The sequence below is a fragment of the Xylaria bambusicola genome, assembly GCF_022495145.1.
Source record: "Xylaria bambusicola strain CBS 139988 unplaced genomic scaffold F5B22scaffold_30, whole genome shotgun sequence".
Taxonomy (NCBI): Eukaryota; Fungi; Ascomycota; class Sordariomycetes; order Xylariales; family Xylariaceae; genus Xylaria; species Xylaria bambusicola.
In genome coordinates, this window is record NW_025953583.1 from 365,008 (window position 1) to 380,226 (window position 15,219).

The 15,219-nt window shown below is 47.3% G+C and overlaps 5 protein-coding genes across 5 annotated transcripts; 3 read left to right on the top strand and 2 right to left on the bottom strand.

The window, feature by feature from the left end:
* Positions 1-22: 22 nt before the first annotated feature.
* On the top strand, positions 23-1,881 carry F5B22DRAFT_657370 (membrane transporter; the record flags this gene model as incomplete). The annotated part of the gene is made up of 5 exons (XM_047980035.1): positions 23-63; positions 121-398; positions 460-629; positions 690-1,281; positions 1,334-1,881. The coding sequence occupies 5 exons, from the start codon at positions 23-25 to the stop codon at positions 1,879-1,881; spliced, it is 1,629 nt and encodes a 542-aa protein (XP_047829476.1).
* A 1,317-nt stretch (positions 1,882-3,198) lies between these two features.
* F5B22DRAFT_277829 (uncharacterized protein) lies at positions 3,199-5,888 on the top strand. Its single transcript, XM_047970261.1, has 3 exons — positions 3,199-4,241; positions 4,301-4,949; positions 5,003-5,888. The coding sequence occupies exons 1-3, from the start codon at positions 3,229-3,231 to the stop codon at positions 5,609-5,611; spliced, it is 2,271 nt and encodes a 756-aa protein (XP_047829477.1). The 5' UTR covers positions 3,199-3,228; the 3' UTR covers positions 5,612-5,888.
* Positions 5,889-7,142: 1,254 nt separating this feature from the next.
* On the top strand, positions 7,143-9,254 carry F5B22DRAFT_637324 (lipoxygenase; the record flags this gene model as incomplete). The annotated part of the gene is made up of 4 exons (XM_047977423.1): positions 7,143-7,431; positions 7,555-7,616; positions 7,669-8,364; positions 8,499-9,254. The coding sequence occupies 4 exons, from the start codon at positions 7,143-7,145 to the stop codon at positions 9,252-9,254; spliced, it is 1,803 nt and encodes a 600-aa protein (XP_047829478.1).
* A 214-nt stretch (positions 9,255-9,468) lies between these two features.
* F5B22DRAFT_637325 (cytochrome P450) lies at positions 9,469-11,110 on the bottom strand (the record flags this gene model as incomplete). The annotated part of the gene is made up of 3 exons (XM_047977424.1): positions 9,469-10,372; positions 10,430-10,891; positions 10,944-11,110. The coding sequence occupies 3 exons, from the start codon at positions 11,108-11,110 to the stop codon at positions 9,469-9,471; spliced, it is 1,533 nt and encodes a 510-aa protein (XP_047829479.1).
* A 941-nt stretch (positions 11,111-12,051) lies between these two features.
* Positions 12,052-13,908, bottom strand: F5B22DRAFT_637326 (cytochrome P450; the record flags this gene model as incomplete). The annotated part of the gene is made up of 4 exons (XM_047977425.1): positions 12,052-12,284; positions 12,343-12,821; positions 12,879-13,640; positions 13,697-13,908. The coding sequence occupies 4 exons, from the start codon at positions 13,906-13,908 to the stop codon at positions 12,052-12,054; spliced, it is 1,686 nt and encodes a 561-aa protein (XP_047829480.1).
* Positions 13,909-15,219: the final 1,311 nt, after the last annotated feature.

A 15,219-nucleotide genomic window follows, 5' to 3' on the forward strand; every position in this document is an offset into this window, starting at 1 on the left:
CGAGCTTGCATGCGTCTTCAAGATGGGAAAATTCAGTTCGCCCGAAGAAGGGGCCGCGTCAGGGTCAATGGATCATGGTATTTCTGACGAATCTGTCGCTATTCCTGATGTTAATACCAGCGACCTTTCCAACCTCACGCTGTACGAGAAGAAATGCGTCCTCATCAACCGTGAGATCGACGCCATAGGCATGGGTTATTACCAATGGCTTGTCTGGGGACTCTGCGGATTTGGTTACCTAATCGATCTCCTCTGGGCACAAGCATTCGGGCTCGCACTGAGTCCGTTGCAGCAAGAATTCGGTTTTGGGAGCGGTCAGACGGGAAATATCTCCTCTAGCTTCAGCGCTGGGCTCACAGCTGGTGCTTTCTTTTGGGGCGTTCTGGCGGATATCATCGGTTCGTGACTTTAAAGGTGCCTTTTTTTTTTTTCTCCTTATGCTAATCGACTGTCGAATAGGAAGAAGATGGGCTTTCAACCTCACCGTATTGATTTCATCTGCGTTTGGACTAGGTCTCGGCGCCTCAGATAATTACACGACATTTCTGGTATTGACGGCTTTCGTCGGGTTCGGTGTGGGCGGAAACATTCCTATCGACACCACTATCATGTTGGAGTTCATTCCTCAGGTAAGTTACATCAACAAACTCAGATGGATGTTGTAAACTGCAGCGCTGATCCCATTCTAGAATAAGCACTTCCTCCTCGCTGTCCTTTCTCTCTTTCAGCCCGTGGGCGTTGTGATATGCAGTGCCATAGCATTTGGCTTCATCCCAACAAAGTCATGCTCGCCCAACTTCTCCGAGCCCGGTGCACTGCCGTCATGCTTCCAGGAAGACCTCGAGCCAGGCGTAGCATGTTGTTCGCGTGAATCAAACATGGGGTGGCGCTACTTCTTATACACTCTCGGTGCTATTACTCTATTTGTATTCTTCCTACGTGCCGTCATCTTCCGGCTGAAGGAGTCCCCAAAGTTTCTGATATACCAAGACCGTGACGCAGAAGCCATCGAAGTCGTTCAACATATAGCCAAGAAGAATGGACGTTCATGCAACCTAACACTGGAGGACTTCGAAAGATTGACTGGAGAAGACGACTCAATAGGCTCAGCGTCAACTAATAGTAGCGGTAAGACGAAACAATTGGTATTGACCCGAAAAGAACAAGTCTTTGCCGCAATAAACAAATACTCAGTACTGTTCAGTGGGTGGCAGATGGCGAGACTCACAATATTAGTGTGGTTGACTTATATATTCGATTTCTGGGGTTTTACGGTTGCAGGTACATGTGTTTATTCCAAATGTATCTCAAACCATTCACTAACAATGCACAGGCACTTATCTTCCTCAGATCCTCGCGCTCAAGAACGGCTCGGCCTCTAAATCTCTACAATTCACGTATGCTTCGTACATCTACACATATGCCCCAGGTATACTAGGGGTCATTCTTGGAGCTTTGATGTACCGCATCCCCTCTATCGGACGCAAATGGACCATGGTTCTGGCCTCGGGACTTATGGGAGCTTCAATCTTCCTCTTTGCTGTGGTCGACACTGTGCCCAAGAACCTGGGTCTTTTCACGCTTGAGTACTTCTTCCAAAGCATGTTCAACGCTGTCTTGTACGGATGGACGCCAGAGGCCTTCCCAGCGTCTGTACGAGGTGGTGCTTGTGGAATTGCTAGTTTTTGGGGACGCTTATTCGGCATCGTTAGCCCGCTGATCGCGCAGAAACTATACGCAACTTCGACGGACGGTAACTCGGGAGTTGGAGGTAATATAAATACTGTCTTGTACCTCGCTGGTGGGATTACTTTCGGTTGCGTGATCACCACATCGTTGCTACCGTCAAAGAAGCTGAGTTCGACGGAGGAGAGGTCATAATACAAAGGAACAAAAAAAATTCATAATAAACGGCTCAGGTCTTATTAGAGACTCTGGCATGAAGTGATAGATAGCCTAAATAGATTTAATTCATAATCAACTGGAATCTCATCGCAAACGTCCATTTTAGCTGCAGATGTGTTTCCTCAAAAGCTGCCCTATACTTTATATGAAATATCTGCTTCATCCGCTCTTTCAAAATTCTGCAATAACCATTCGAGGCGGAAAGATGTGAGACTATCTCTGGTATTACTACTCGTAGTTTCTATTCTATTCTACAGCTTGTGGTTAATATTTGTCTTCAGCCCATTTTATTCATCCACTTAACGACAAAACGTTCGAAGCTGCATAGCATGCAATTGGCCCGAATGTATGAACCCATGCAGAAATTTACTTCAGAATGTTCATGGGTCCGGCCACTCTTCTCAGCTGCTTGTGAGATTAAGGGCTATTAAGATAATGCGGGCCGGTTGAGGAGTCGCAGTCTTACATCAGCTTCGATCAGGGGTTTCGGCGTCTCTTGACCTGCAGCTCGATGATCTAAGTGCCCCCCCCCCCCCCCCTTTCAGCTGAAAATGACTTGCGACAAGACCTTGTCTAGGTACTTGGAGCTTAATGTGGTAATCGATCCACTTACGCGCTTTTCAGTTCTAAAGAGCAACACCGCTTTCTATGATCAATCAATCTTACAGCAATAGAAAGACGAAGCGATGTACAGTGTATGTGAATTAGGAAGATATCGCCACCTACACTCTCTATGGGATTATACCAGCCGAGTTGCTCCGGGATGTTGCATATAATGTGGCTATTCAACGTCTGGACTGATAGCACTCAATACCTGCTTCTAGCCGCTCATTGGGTAATCAGATATTCTACATCTACGTTCATCGCTTAGCAGAGGTTTCAAACCGATGTCATCTTGTCACAGACAAAGCTAGGGATCATTATACAGAAAACCGGTTATTAGATACCGACGGAAAGCCGCGTAGTGGTTCGCTGTGGCTTGGGTGATTGATCAACGGGTGTAGTTGGGGGCCACGCCATGAATTCCCATCCTCACTTCTTCATGCAGCGTGGTAGTACAGGCGGCTCCCGATGTTCGGACTTGCTTCCATACGACCTCTTACGACAACATTAATTCATCTAATGTTCGCTCTGTCTTCCATGTCTTCTGTTACTAGTACAACATCTGTAACAAGAATGAAACTCCATATAGAACTTTTGGGTTCATTGGTTACTGTAGTTAGATAAGTAGCTACCCACGTCCCGGACCGGGAACCATAGGCTATGCAATCTATCATATCTTTCCTCAGTCCAACATCGTGTAATTTTTGTTGAAGTAGAACTATGGATGCGTGGAAAGGTGTTCTCACGTCAAGCCAGCAACCGGTCTACGTGGGACAGTGGACTAACTGGTCCCGTGGCCCTATATTCGGCGCGACTTTAACTGTTACCCAACGAGACGGCAATCTCATAATTGCATTTGCTGCATTCTTCGTCACTATCGTGGCATCGCGCGCCTGGAGAATCATTTGCGTGTCCTGTCATCAAGTCTTTTCAAGCAACAAACCTCAAGACGCCTTATATCATCAACGACAAGTCATTCTTCGCAACTCATCCTCACCACAGTCAACATTATGGAGTTTAGTACAGCTCGGCTGGGGGCCTAAGGGTTCCTCAATAAGAAAGGTTGGGAAGACCACAGGACTAGTGTCTCTTGCTCTACTATGTCTTGCAAGCTTCACTGTCGTGACCTACGTTTTGCCATACTTGTCTTCATCTGCAGGTGACGAGGTCTTGCTTCAACCTGGACGGTGCGGGTTCTTAGATACCTCGCTGATTACGGATGCTACAGAATATAACGTTATAGTTCCGCCACTAATCGCGAACTTAGTCACCAATGCAGCGAATTATGCTACACAATGTTATGCTAATAGCTCGGGAACACTTGGCTGCTCAGGGTTCATTAAGGATCGCATTCCGACCCTTGCTCAATTCAATGCGACCTGTCCATTCCAAGAGGGCGTGTGCCGGGGAAACGCGTCGAATTTATTTCTGGACACTGGTTATGTTAATTCTCATGATCACTTCGGTTTGAACACGCCTTTGAAAGATAGGATTTTGTTCAGGAAAACATTACACTGCGCTCCCTTAGTGACAAAAGGCTATACAACTACTTTCCAATCACCCTCTGGGAACTACACTCGCTATCATCATGGATTTTTCATTGTTGGCCCTGAGCGCTCTAACAACTCACTTTCAGACGGTCTCTACATGATCGAGGACCTTGAAGATCAGTATAAGTTCCGCAACGCTCTGGGAGGGTTGTATCCTATACCCACTGCGAACTATCAGATCGAGTATGTAAATTTTACTTCTATAAGTCTTACTCTTCCAAGTCTGAACTGATTGTGGATAGTTCGTTCGGATGCCGTGTGGAGAACAGGTCGGCGATTGATGGCTCCGAGTACGTTCCGTCATCTAAGCTTCGTCGGCCTGATGGTGATGCTTATATTTTCTATCTTTCTGGGAACGGCGTTCAGTTTACCGAAAAATCGATGGACACCTGGTATAGGGCCATTAAGCCAACAGCAGCGATTTATTCACCAGCCTCCAATTCTACTCACCAGCCATTTATATTTGACGAGGCAGCGTCTCCTCTGAGCTGTGTAGAGCAACATCAATTCTGCTACGAGGCGCTTCCCAAAGGAAAACAGTGTGGGCCGCTAGCTAGTCTAGTCGACTCATTTTCGGCTGCGTTTGATATGAGCCCATCAGATGCAGCTCTTGGAAATCTCGTCTGGGTTATCGATCAGACTTCGGGCACTTCTATAAGTGAAGTGATCAACACCCTTGGGGCCCACGCACTGACTTCTCAGCGCAATTTAATCGCTGGCAATCAGGGCCCTATACCTGCAAACCAGTGGCAACAAGATGTAACCCACTGGTGGGCCACGTCCTTGGCTGTTCAGCAAAGCAACTTTATTGAGAACGTTGTCGGCCCATCTGATGCACGACTTTACCCCTATGTCACCCCTCCTCAAGACTCTACAGTCTGTTCAAACCAAGTACGTGAAATATCTCTGATAATTCGGATAAAAAGCACTAAACAAAATGGCAGAAAATCCGAAACACTGCGTATACATCTTTCAGCGTCTTCGGTCTATACGTTTTGTTTCTCAGCGGGATATTACTTATCATCATCTCATATTCGATCGAGCCCATTCTCTCCTGTTTCCACCGTAGAGGAAAGTATAGTCAGTATAAGTATCTTGAGTGGGTTACAAATGAAAGCCTTCAGCTGCACCGGCTTGCGCATGAAGGCATCGGTTGGGGCACGTGGTCACGGGCCACCGAAGATGTGCCGATAACTAAACAGGGCCAGGTCCTGGGCTGCCTAGATATCACCGAGCCCCTTCATCCAAGACTATACACACCCACATCTAGTCTTGAAGACGATGCTTATATGGAAGATATATCAAGTCTTGCTCCAGAGCGGCCAATTTTGACGGAAACTGCACAAAACATCCAACAACTGAGCGAAGGAAATGTTGAGTCTGGAATTCCATCCTTTACTGCGCAGGAAAGAGGTGAGACTCGGTATTCAAGGAGATCCAACTATTCGGGTACTTCAATTTCCGCTGATGTCATCACGCCGGCTTATGAACCTGGGCGAGCTTCAAGGGGTGAAAGGATGTCACTACATCCATCACTAAATACTACCCGATAGGACGTGTCTCTATTATGATTGCTGGCTCAATGATAAGACATAGCGATTTTTACGAATTCATTGGATTATGTTAGCTCTTTTTCTATTTTCACATGAGTTGAGGTATTTGTGTCAGCAAAGACTTCGCCATATTTTACTTTTATACTTGAGTTCTAGCTTGAAGATAGTCTATCAACACTTACTTTCAATGATCTATGCCTAAAGCAACTTAATTCGCATAGTACTCTTTCGCTTATTTTGAATATAAATAGCTAACTATTTTTATTTATTGAAATAATAAACAGGTTTACTTCTTTTGATTCCATCAATTGATTTATCCTATGCCCTGGGACTACTTACTAAGGAATCGGGCACCTTTCACCGCACAGCAGTAAAGATATACCTACTAATACTTACCAAAGCAATAATACAGCTTCAATTCATGGCTGAAGTAATCAGGATCGAATAGGTTTCATAGAACTACTCTCCCCTGTGCCAACCCCCTAAAACCTTTACCTTCTGTTACTAGAAATGGCGCCGGCCAATTTGTCTGCTACATAGGGACTTAGCCCACTTCAAATCCGCAGGTTCGGCGGCAATGGGCTAGTGTAGAGAATATCGGGGACCCTCTTTTCGGAGACCTTCGAGACCGATGGACTGACTGGGCACTGGTTTAATGGCTTAGGACGAGCCAGATCAATGGAATTCGAAGTGGAGAGCTCTTGTACGCCAGAAAATACATCAGAGCAGAGCCCGTCAGAGCTTGCGATAAAAATAAGTTCACATGCTATTCTGAAAGGAATAAAGGGTTTCGTCCCAAAAAAAGGGCATGTTGGATAGGCTAGGTGCATGTCGATAGCAAATATTAAGAGCATCATCTAACTCACTACGGGTTGCTTGAGCACGCTAGAGCCGGCACTGTCGGCGGTCGGACCCGGTAAAGGAGCCGCATAGTCGGCGCGCCCGACTGCAGTAGTATTAGTAGTGATTACTCACACGGACAATTTAGGGATTGACAAATACCGTAAGCCCCTACGGAGCCGTTGGCTCAAGGAAGATTGGATGGAGCCGTGCTAATCCGGTAGGCCTTGGCGCGAGATACCGATGAGTCGGACATAATGGGTAAGAGATTTCTTTTGATAAGTAGCGGGAATCAACACCACAATAACTACTGTTGACCGAAACCCATACAGTAGGGCCGGGTTGGGTGACATTGGAGGCCTAACATAGTATAGCTTTGACATCGTGCCTAAATACGGCCCCTTGTCAGCCTCATTTAATTAACATCACTTGGCGTTAGAGGCCAAGGATCCTAGCATTGTAGCACGTGGGAGGATCATGATCGTTGATAATCAGCACAGGGATATAGGCATCGCATGATAGTATAATATATTCCCAACCATAGCTCACTCTAATGTGCTTATCTCGAGATATCTTCCTCCTTTTCTCCCATTTCTTCACGGACCCATGACTCTTTTGGTCCGAACCCGTCGCTATACGATCTAGTCATTCATTTATTTACTTCTTTTGGCTTGAGGAGGTATAATTCAACATGGTCAAAGTACTTCCCAGCATTCTCTGCGCTGGCGTCGCGGTCGAGGCGGCTGCCATTCGAGGAGGCGGGTTCCCACGGGGAGGCGCTCATATTAGCAGACTGGCCGAAGACCCCTACTCTCTTCCTTCGCTCAGTGTCAACGTATCAGCGAGAGCTGAGGCTCTTCGAGTGAAGCGTGAGGGTTGGCAATACGGGCCATCTATAGCCGGCAATACATCTTTCTATCCGGTCGGCGCTTTAGCTGACGTCGCTACTAAGGCGGATACCAACACTCTTTTCGCTTTCCGTATGTCAATACCAAGGCCCGTTACAATGCGTGTTCTACTCGTGGTGACCTTTTTGTGGTTCGCAGCTTGTGATGCACACAAGATGCTGCAGTAACAACCTGCTAATCTCGTAAATCTAACAGAGGACAAGCACACTGCCAACGTTGGCATTGATAAACAGAATGCCTTGGACGCTGTAAACGCTGTAAGATCTTCCTTTGCTTGTGGAAACCGTTGTTCTTAACTGACCTATAAAGACGGGGGGTATCAAGTCGCTTGACGAGTACCACAAGCTTTACGACCATGAATGGGTTATAACTGTTCCGGAAGGACCCTATATAGGTATGCTGTCAAACTACACGAGCGACCTCCTCTTCTCTATGGAGCGCCTCTCTGTAGCTCCAGCCAGTGTTGCCCGGGTGGGCGCAAACGACGGATTATTATTCACCGTTGCCAACGCGGCATCGATCACCGGACTGTCGCTTGAGCAGCTTCAAGCCCAGGGCCGTCTCTTTATCATCGACTACTTGGACCAGAAAGACCTACCCCGAAGCAGCGATATTAAGTTTGGTGCAGCTTGCCAGGCTTACTTTTATATCCACCCCGAGTCAGGTGACTTCTTGCCTCTGGCCATCAAGCCGAATGTCGAGGGATCAGACCTCGTCTACACGCCTGAAGACGAGGAGAATGACTGGACGTTGGCCAAGTTGATGTTCAACTTGAATGATGTATGGTTCACTCAATGGTTCCACTTGGCTGCCGGCCACGAGACCGCCGAGATCGTCTATTTGGCTGCTATCCGAACATTGAGCGAAGAACACCCTCTCATGCCCTTTCTTCACCGACTGATGAAACAGGCATGGGCGATGCGTCACTCCGCGGAGCAACGACTTATCAACGTCGGCGGCCCAGTTGACCAGTTATTTCCCTGGGCAGGATCAAGTGCAGGCGTGGTACGTGTTTCTCACAAGTATTGTTTTACAACTTTCAGGGCAGAAGGTTTTCCATGACAAAAAAGCGTCTAGAAGCTGCCGAAACCCTCACAAATCGCGCTCTAAATGACAATAACTGACTGCGAGAGTTGTAGTACACCGACGCACTATACCAATCCGGCTTGGCGAGCAAGTTCCGTGCCAATTATCTGGAGGCCAACCTAAAGAGCCGCGGGCTGCTTAACAGCGCCTTCGGCCCCAAACTCAAGAGCTTCCCTTACCTCGAGGACGCGACCCTCGTAACAGACGCGATCCGCACTTTTATGAAGTCCTTTGTATCATCGTACTACCTTACGTCCGACGACGTGACCGCGGACAAGGAGCTGCAGGCATGGATTAAGGAGGCCGGACCTGCCGAGATTAAAGATTTCCCCACGGCCGTCACCGACGTCGATGGCGTCGTCGACATTATGACACACATGTGTTACCTAGTCGCCGTGCAACACGGCGTGCTTAACTCCAACAGCCCCGTAGCCTCGACGGCATCGTTGCCGCTACACCCGCTCGCTTTCTACCACCCGCTGCCGACGGAGAAGGGTGTTACCAACATTATGCAGTACATGCCGCCACTAGCTGCCGCCGTCGGACAGATCTCGCTACTGGCTGCGTTCAACCGGCCGCAGTTCCTAGACACCAACCAGACCCTCTCATACTTGTTCGACGACTCCGAAATCCTGGCCCGCATGAACCCTGAGACGAAAAAGGCGGCGGCGGCCTTCCGCGTGGAGATGGATGCGTTCAGCAAGGTTGTCCGCTCGCGCAAGTTCGACGCCGACGGACTCTCACAGGGCATGCCGTTCCTCTGGAATGCGCTTGACCCTAATAGAGCGCCGTACTGGGTTACGATCTGATTAGGGGATGATACGGCTCTGCGTAGTGTGTTGCCCTATCTTCGATGTCTCACAGAAGAACATACAAGTGAAGGCCGCTTATTTTCATACTAGATGTAAATATGTCCAGGCATGAATAAAATTGTGTAAAATAGATTGTTCCATCACGTATTAGTGAAACTCAGTAACCTGAGTATTTTGCTCGATTCGGTTCCGTTACAGCATGCTTCACAATTCATCGTCTGCTGCTTTTCTCAGCTCTCCAGACCAGCTTCAACTCCAAATCTTTCATACATTCTCTTTCCCTCATTTCAACCTTCAAGTCTTCAGCTGGAGTTAGGATGCTTGTCGTGATATGACTTTTTGTCTTCGGCATAGTCCATTCACCTTGCACGGGGCTCATATCATATTTCAACACCATTACGACTAAAATGGACAAAATCTCGTTCATGGCGAAGTGGCGACCCGGGCAGACGCTTGCACCACTTCCAAACGCACGGTATGCACAAGCCGGGACCTTCTGCTTCCCTGTGGGCTCTCTTTGATTCATGAAGCGTCTTGGATCCAATGCAGTCGCGTTAGAGCCCCATATGGACTGGTTGCTGTGAAGATCTGCGGAGGGAATAAGAAGAATAGCGTCCTTTTTGAGGAGATATTCGTCATCAATCAGGGTGTCATCTAGCACTACACGGCCAGAGGCATTGGTGCTGTGGATGCGAAGGACCTCCTGAACAAGGGACATCAACAGTGGACAATCTTCAATGAGAGTCGGAATGTTGACTTCAATAGCGTGAGTCCTCAATCGACCCAGACGAGATTCTATATCATGCCTTATCTCTCTCAACAGTAGAGGGTTGGAATAGACGTGAAATAGAGTCCAAGCTGTAGCTGGCACAGTGTTGACCAGAAGTCCATAACTAACGCTCAGGTTGAAATGCTCTATGTCAGTTCGAGACAGGCGGTGTTTAAGGCTGACTTCATAGCGGTCCCTAACAAGTCTCGAACCGTACTCGTGGCCACCTTTGTCGTAATAAGCACGCATGGCATTAAAGAAACTAGTCCTCGCTTGACTGCCCCTGGGTGTCATAAAATTGGAGAGGACATTGAGTCCTAATAGGACAAAATCTTTGTCAATTGTCCTAGATAGCCATATTAGTCAACTTCACTAGATCTATCAGTGCTCGTTTCGAACATACCAAAGCCCATTATATACCCCCTCATCCTTAAAGGGATTGAATTTTGCCCCATAGATAGCATCGGTACTGGCTTTAGTGACCAATCTACGGGTCCAGTCGAACAACTCAATCTCGCCGCACTTGCCGCTGCTCCTCATTGAGTTGAGTACACCCATTACTCCCTCGAGCATCACTTGAGTTGTATCCTCGAGTGGTCCACCGGGCGCAAGAGAGTCGTGCATGACTTTCAAGGTTTCTGGGCGTAGTCCCACCGGGCCTTGTTTCTCAAGCAGGTCTTCTTCGAGAGCGGAAATAGCCTGCTGGCTGGGGGCTAAGATTCTTTTGGCAAACTGCACAACATAGGGGGCAAATGATATAGTTTTGGCGCGGCGGTCTATAGCTGCAATCAGACGGGGTGAATTAACTATATAAACCTTCCCTCGAGGCATAGGGAGCGTGTATATCGGTAAATTGTACTTCTTGCTAGCAACGATCTTAGTTTAGGGAAGAGTGAAGTATGAGGCGCGCAACTAACTTGATTTTGCTGTAGTAACCTGAGCCATGTCGGATCATGCCAATAAGGTGTCCGACAATTGGAATACCAGGACGAATGAGGGGGGGTTCATTGGGCTCGTGACTCGCAGTTAGGGTGTGAAAACACAATATGAGAATACCCAGAGCTAATGATGTGAGCAGAATCATTTCGACTTTACAGGAATCTCCTATTCCACCGAGGTATAGCATTGGAAATTAGTTTCTCTTGTCAAGCAGTAGAACAAAATAGCCAAACTCTTGAGCAAAGAATAGTCGCAAAAGTGAGGCAGATGTCACAAGGCCAGGTTAGAGACAATGCCAATTCTCGGCTATTGCATTTTCTACGTGAAAAGGAGATATTTATACAAGACCTATCTACTGAGATAGCTAGCTGAGTTCCATCGAAACAGGAACACCCTCATCCAGGCCGTGTTAGCATGCTGGGTGTACCAACGACATAGGTACCTATAGGCTACAGTACCTGTGACTGAACTAGCACAGCGAAAAGTCGCAATACCTCCACTGAATGGCACCTAGCCTAAAATAGTGGGCCGATGCCTTACGGCTGGCTGGCTATAGGCGTGATAAGCATGCAGTCCTACCTACCTGCCTAGGTACCTACTGTAGGTGCCTAGGTATATACATAGGTACTGTGTATGTAGTTAGGTAGTTAGGTATGTAGAAATAGAATGCCTTTATCCAACGGGCTCGGCAAGTAATAGTACTAGGTACCTAACTCCATACCTATCTATGTACCTATGTACGGAGGTCGAGGTTATATATGCCCATCACCGTTTGTACTAGTATAGGTACTGCATACATACTTACGTACCTAAATGGCTACATATATAGGCACTTGATACCTAGGTAAGTACCTAGGTACTGAATAGGGCTGGGCGTTATAGGCACAATGTCTAGGCGATCAACGAATCGCGGAAACACGGAGGGCAAAGAATCCGGGCAACGAATCTGAGCAAAGAATGAATGTGATGCAATTGATATACACATAACAGATAACACCCAGCTTCTTCTTCTCATCAGACGCTTATCTAAAATTAAATGAGTCAAACTAACTATCTACCAGTGGTTCTCAACCACGGAGTGGGTTTTCAAGTATCTACATAATACGCACATTCCGAATTACATGTATGATTCCGTCGTCGTATTCGAAAACGCACCGGGCCTTGGGGCTTACTGACGCCAAACCCGAACCGCGGCGATGTGAAATGAAGGCCTTTCTCCTCTTCTAGGAGTTCTATGTCGAAATTGTTAATCAGGTATGCAGTTGAGAGAAGCATGATCCGCTTTGCGAGAAGGCGTCCAGGGCATGCATTTTGACCACCTGTTAGAGAACGTCAGCTTATTGCGACCGAGCAGAAAGGAACTCGCTTTTCACTTACCGCCATATGGAATCCAGGCGCCTTCGAGGCCCTCGGCAGAGAAATAAGCGCCATGTTCCAGTTTTTCAATTGGAATTGGCTGCTTTTTCCGAGTAGGACCGCTCGTTGGATCATTAGGGTCGATAATAAATCGGTCAGCATGAAACTCATCGAGCGGTCGCATGCCGTGATGTGTGTCCCACACTTCTTCATCGGTATGAGCCAGTCGCGTGTTAATAAGGATGAGATGATCCTTTGGTATGATGGTGTTATTGACAGAAAGGTCATGGTGTGGTGCAGTCCTCGGAATATGAATATGGATCCCAAATCGCAACGTCTCTGCGTATGTAGACAGTAGAAGAGGAATGGATTCTAGCTCCTTTATGGTGGGAGTTGGTGGAAGACGAGAAAGTGAACCACGTAATGAGGTAAGCAATGACTGAGATCGAAAAATTTGAATAGCCATTGTGGTAGAGGATGGTACAACCGTTGTGGCCGAGCTGTAAAGATCAGTTTTCTGCAAATAGGTACTGAATAGGCCGAGGTATGGTACTCACGCCCATATAAATGCCAGATTTGTTGAGGCCACTGATGATTCATCTTGACCAGTAGCACCAAGGAGTGTGTGATATCTTTCTCTCATCATCTTCGTACCCCAGCTGGGGTCAGTGACAGAATCACGGGTATACTCTGAATTTTTTTGAGAGGTCAACGCAGCTTGTTGCCACCTTTTGACTGCTGCTAAAAGCCTATCGCGTGCACGAGCAGTTTTCAAAATGAACACTCTCGGTATCCTTCGGGCAAGGTTCATAACTCCCTCATCAAACACCCACAGATCGCTGATGAAATGAGACTCTTGGGTGAGTAATCCTTCTCCGAAAAGTGTGCGTATTAGCGCCGAGCCCTGATGATTCTGAAAGAACTCCGTAATGTCTGGCATATATGCCCAATCATGCCCGATGTCCATAGCTTGTAGTGACTCCTGGAAAAGGGTCTCAAATCGATCAGTAGCTGGGCCAAGCCCGCCTTGCAAGAGACCTGCATTGAGATTCTCATGCGTCATAAGGCTTATGCGACCCTTCGGCTTAGCTGAGCTCCCAGGAATTGGTTTGTACCGTGTCCCAGATGTATCAGCGAGGTATGCGTCAACCGATCTTTGCTTCATTCCGAAACATTGTCGAAGAACGAGACTCCATGATCGTGTAATAGTAAGGCGAGGGCTGCGGAAGACCTCATTAACGTTTTTAGGACCAGTTACAAGGTAGATATCACCGACAACTGTTGAAATCTGTAGTGTGGAAGCATAGGGAAATTGACGACTATTATGGCATTTAGTTTAGAGCGTTATGAGAATTCAGGCACATTGAGAGCTTACAGAGCATTGTGTAGGAAGTTGAATCCATCAAAAGCAAAAGGAATAGTGCTTTTAAGGATAGGGATAGAGTAAGGTACACTATGAGGACTCCGCGGTGATTGGGCTTTCGCTAGGGAAAGGGTGATGAAACAGAGCGAGAATAGAATCGTGCAAAGCAACACGAGACCCTCGAGAATGTCCGGCGTCACAGGGATAGGGGTGGTTCCCAACATTATTGCCTTTGTCACAAGATAAGTCATGATCAATGTTCTAATAAGAATGCGAGTGCTGCCAATAGTTAATGAGTCCCAGTTATAGATATGAGATAGTTACAGCAAAGACATGTAATAAGATATAACGGGTTGGCGTGCTGCTAGATTCCTTATCATCGAAGTCGAGCAAGTTGTATGATACGTCATGGATCGCGAGTAATGATGCCCTAGTTAAGGTATCATTCTAAGTTATTATTATCAACACCATAGCCGCCCAGGCTAGTTGCCCTTGCAACCCTGATCATCAACTCATTCACGGGAAGTATCGAATACAACCATAAGGCTGATTATTTGGCTCAACAATGAGTCAGTCACGCAGTACCACGACAGAAATGGAAGACAACCAAACGGCCGTCCTAGGAAGCAAACGGCTGTTGTGTTCCACATGGGGGCTGAGAGAAGTCCGCTTACGCACTCTTAGTGCAGGTTGTGTAGAACACCAACAACGAGAGACAAACGAGGCACGAACAGCACGAGGAGCACGAGGCGGGATGCTGTCATGCGACTAGTCCTGCCAACGGTAATAGGTACGTCGCCATTACGATGGGATCCAATAGGCAAAAATACGTACTCGTCCTACATGCGGCCAAGGTTGTATCAGAATATCACACCGTTGAGGCAGGCTGGGCACAAAAATAGAAGCTACAGCCTGAGAGTGGGAGGTTGGAGTACTGGCGCATCCATCAGACCAATAAGATAGTCTCGGTAATCAAAACGATGATTGTCCCATATATCAAGTTAGCTACGATCTACCGGTATACAAGGTTTAAGGATACTTAGACGTGGGAGTGTGTACCTGACATTTACAAGCCGAATATACAGATCGCCTTGCACTTCGGCCGTAAGAAAGGCTATTTCAGGCTACTCATGATCTTGCAAGACATGCGGGCAATATTGGGCAACAGTGGAAAGTGAGGCTATGTAGTCTTCACTTCCTGAAGCAAGCCCTTGCGACCTAGGCGGTCTGGGCTGGCAGACCAGTTGTATATAGAGCCGAGTCAAGCCACCAAGGCCAAGAAGGGATTGGTTGGCCAAGGACTCATGCAGCCCTAATTGATCATTGTATTGCGAGGAGCATCAGGTTCCAAGCCCAGGTCTCTGCCCTTGTTATAGTACCGGAGAGACAGTTTGCTGGACATACCCTCGCTGTCAGCGTATCGTACCAAGTACCCAGTACCTAATGGAGTATGTCAATACACAGGATACATTGATTCGGTTACTGTGTTAGGTACCTAGGTAGGTTGCAGTCGGCCAGCCACAAACCCTTCCACC